The sequence below is a fragment of the Limulus polyphemus genome, unplaced genomic scaffold (genome assembly GCF_000517525.1).
Source record: "Limulus polyphemus unplaced genomic scaffold, Limulus_polyphemus-2.1.2 Scaffold43, whole genome shotgun sequence".
NCBI classification, from domain to species: Eukaryota; Metazoa; Arthropoda; class Merostomata; order Xiphosura; family Limulidae; genus Limulus; species Limulus polyphemus.
The window spans coordinates 495,322-498,397 of NW_013665653.1; the positions used below are offsets into that span (position 1 = coordinate 495,322).

Sequence of the window (3,076 nt, forward strand, 5' to 3'; positions counted from 1 at the left end):
ATTCGCTGGTAAAGAGTAGCCCAAGAGTTGGCGGTGATGACTAGCTGCCTTCCCTCTAGTCTTACACTGGTAAATTAGGGACGGCTATGTCTGAACCCTTGGGGATTTTCGACCTGGCTGTTTACTCCCACGTGTCACACATGATGTTTAAGAATTGAAAACCGAAGGAAGAAAGCTCTAAGTTTATATCGTGTTTGCAAGAAAGTAAAAACACAAAATTGAGAGTGAAACTAAAAGAGTGTTGTTACCTAAGTTTTATGGAAACTATTTAATTAATTCTTTTTGTAAGAACTTGAGAAAACGTATTTAGAACATACGCTTTTAAAAACAGTATAACGCAGAAAAAACAACAACCAATAATAATGTGTAAAATTTATGTATTTAGTTAGTTAACACTATTACTAAGCAAAAATAAAGTATGTGATATTTTGTCAAAATTTACCATTGTTGTACACCATAAACTTATGTGGTATTATTGCCATTACAAAACATTTATGAAGAACATACAATTTTATAAGTCATTTTCACACTTCAGAGCAATACTGTGTGATAACAGCTCACTGAACTAATAAAAAAGTGAATGTATAACATGTTCTTATCTGTGGATAAAGTTATTTTTGTAGAATCTTCTCTCACGCTTCAGGGATCGTATTTTCAAACTATTCCTATGTCGAAACACCACAGCAATAGATTTTCAATGAAATACTGTACAGGGGTTAATAGAACGTGCCTTTACATACTAAAGAAATTCCATTATTTTGTTTTTTCGTCAAAGAGAAAGCATAGCAATATTTTTTGTAGATTACGTTTATGATTTCTGTCACTTCTAGTTTCGAAATATACTTTTAAAATTCGTATATATTGGTATTTTCAACCTGAATGACACCTTATGCGACACATGGATTAAATGGCTAGATCAGAACCTCAAAGTTCTGGCACCCCAAAATTAACACTGCTAGTTAGAGGGAGAGAAACTAGTACACAGCCCCCCCCCCCCGCCTGCATGGATATTTTTAACTGAATAGCGACACTACAAGACCTCTAAAGCTGAAAGTGCGGAGTGTGTTCAACGGCACATCGCAGCTTGAGCCTTGGACCTTCTGTTCCTCAGTCCGCTATCTTATAAAATTGCAATGGTATTCTTATATGAGGAATGATAGAAAATAATTAACCTTAAGTAATATTGAAGCATACAAAATATTGACAACAACAATAGGTATAGATGCTGCTTTTATCTCTGATCTATAACAATGGAAACTAGCTTAAGATGTCTTACCTTTCACACTGGTCACTAACCAAGCCCAAATTACTATATGATCGGTGATTTTAAAAGCCATTTGGTGTTATAAAAACGTCTAATATCTTATACCAGAATGATATGCACAATTTTTCCTAGCAAACTGCAGAATAGGATACTCAATTTTTACTTCTGGCAGGTTTTGATATGGGTCCTCTTCACTGTTTCAGACGTACTCATTTGAAGATTACGTTTCCAAACATGCTAGTAGCACACCTGAAACCACTTGCAACCCTTGCACACGTGGCGCTAACACACGTCTGGTAACATCGCCAGTTCTTCTTTAATCGATCCGAGTTCACAAACCATGATCGTTAGGAGACGCTGAGAGTCGGTTAATGCCTGTTGTGGATCGACCAATAAAAGATGATTCATTGTACTTGCGTCTTCTACCATAAAGTTAAACAAATATAAACTTTAAATAGGAGTGCCTAATTATGACGTTTTAATTGTAATCTAAGTGCTAAAACAAAGACGTGAATAATGTGAATATTGGTATTGTCTTCTATACTAAGCTATGGAAGTTAGTTATATGACAGTATACTAACTTTATGATAATACCCTAGAGCTAAATCTTTTGTAAAATAAATTGAGAACTTGTGCTTGCCTTTCTCTGCAGGCTTCAATTTATTGATCGGTTTAATACCCCTTAATTTGCAAGATGTTTTAAAACCGCATAATTGAAATAAAAATTTTATAACACATTCCATCCAGCGTTTATGTTGCATTTGTATTTAGAATTTGCTCTTTGCTGAGAATACAGTGTTAAAATTTAGTGCTAATATTATATGCGGTTAAGGAATGGATGCCTTTTAGAAAATCTCGAATAGTACAAGAGGCTAATAGAAAATAATAAATGTCTGAGATAGGTAATATTTATAAAATAATGTATAATGTTCTTATATCCATGTATAAAACATGATTTACTTCAACCTCAATATTGTATAATAGATTAGAATGAAAGATGTCCTTGTAAAATGTATCTATGCAGAATACTGAGAGTGTTGAGATTAAAACTAAAATTATATTAATTTTTCTTCATCTGCATTTCATCTGAAATGCGTCAAACGTGGCCCACTGTTTCAAGTATGGGGCTGCGGATAGAAGGGTTCAGGATATGAAACGTTAAATCGCTGAACATGATACATGCTTTACGTTGTGGGCACGTTGTAAAAGTCGAAGTGAATCTTTTTTGTTCTTGTTCTTTTAGGCGTGTAGAGGAGGGTGCTGCATACTGGCTGTTTTTCTGTGACCAGAAGTTTAGTTAGGGACACTTATACACGAATCCTTGGGTTCTTTGGCTTAGCCGCTTAAGTTACTTGCCCATGATGTGTCTCAGGTTAAATAAATTCCTATTTCAATTCTGGTGAGGAACAATAAGTTCTCTTCAACTTACTACCTTAAATGAAAAAAGAAACGAAACACGAAATAAAAGTGAGACAATTCTTGTCATTTTCGTAAATAATATTAAACAATATAATATGACAAAATGTAATGTTCAGAAGTAGAGTGTCTCTTTTATTATTTATTGGCGAATTGAAAGATATTTAACCACATTCTATAAACTGATGAGGTTTCAAACTATAAAACAAAGTTATGTTTTTGAAATGTTTCACTTTGGTTCTTCTATTAGTTCTTAAAGTTCGTAGCAATGTTCAAAGCTCCTAATGTTTTTAATTTCATATTTAGATAATTTCAAGTGATAACACACTTTCAGCATTAGAAAGTTGAAAGATTTATCGTTTTCACGGGTATAATGTGCTTGATATAAAGATAACC

The 3,076-nt window shown here is 33.6% G+C and overlaps 1 protein-coding gene across 1 annotated transcript in view; it reads right to left on the bottom strand.

The window, feature by feature from the left end:
• Nucleotides 1-1,425, bottom strand: part of LOC106462097 (hemicentin-1-like) — a 358,751-nt gene extending 357,326 nt beyond the window's left edge. The window contains exon 1 of the mRNA XM_022389438.1: nt 1,277-1,425. Within this exon, the coding sequence (XP_022245146.1) occupies nt 1,277-1,337 (61 nt within the window). The 5' untranslated portion in view covers nt 1,338-1,425. The remainder of the gene's footprint in view (nt 1-1,276) is intronic.
• Between the last annotated feature and the right edge of the window lie 1,651 nt (nt 1,426-3,076).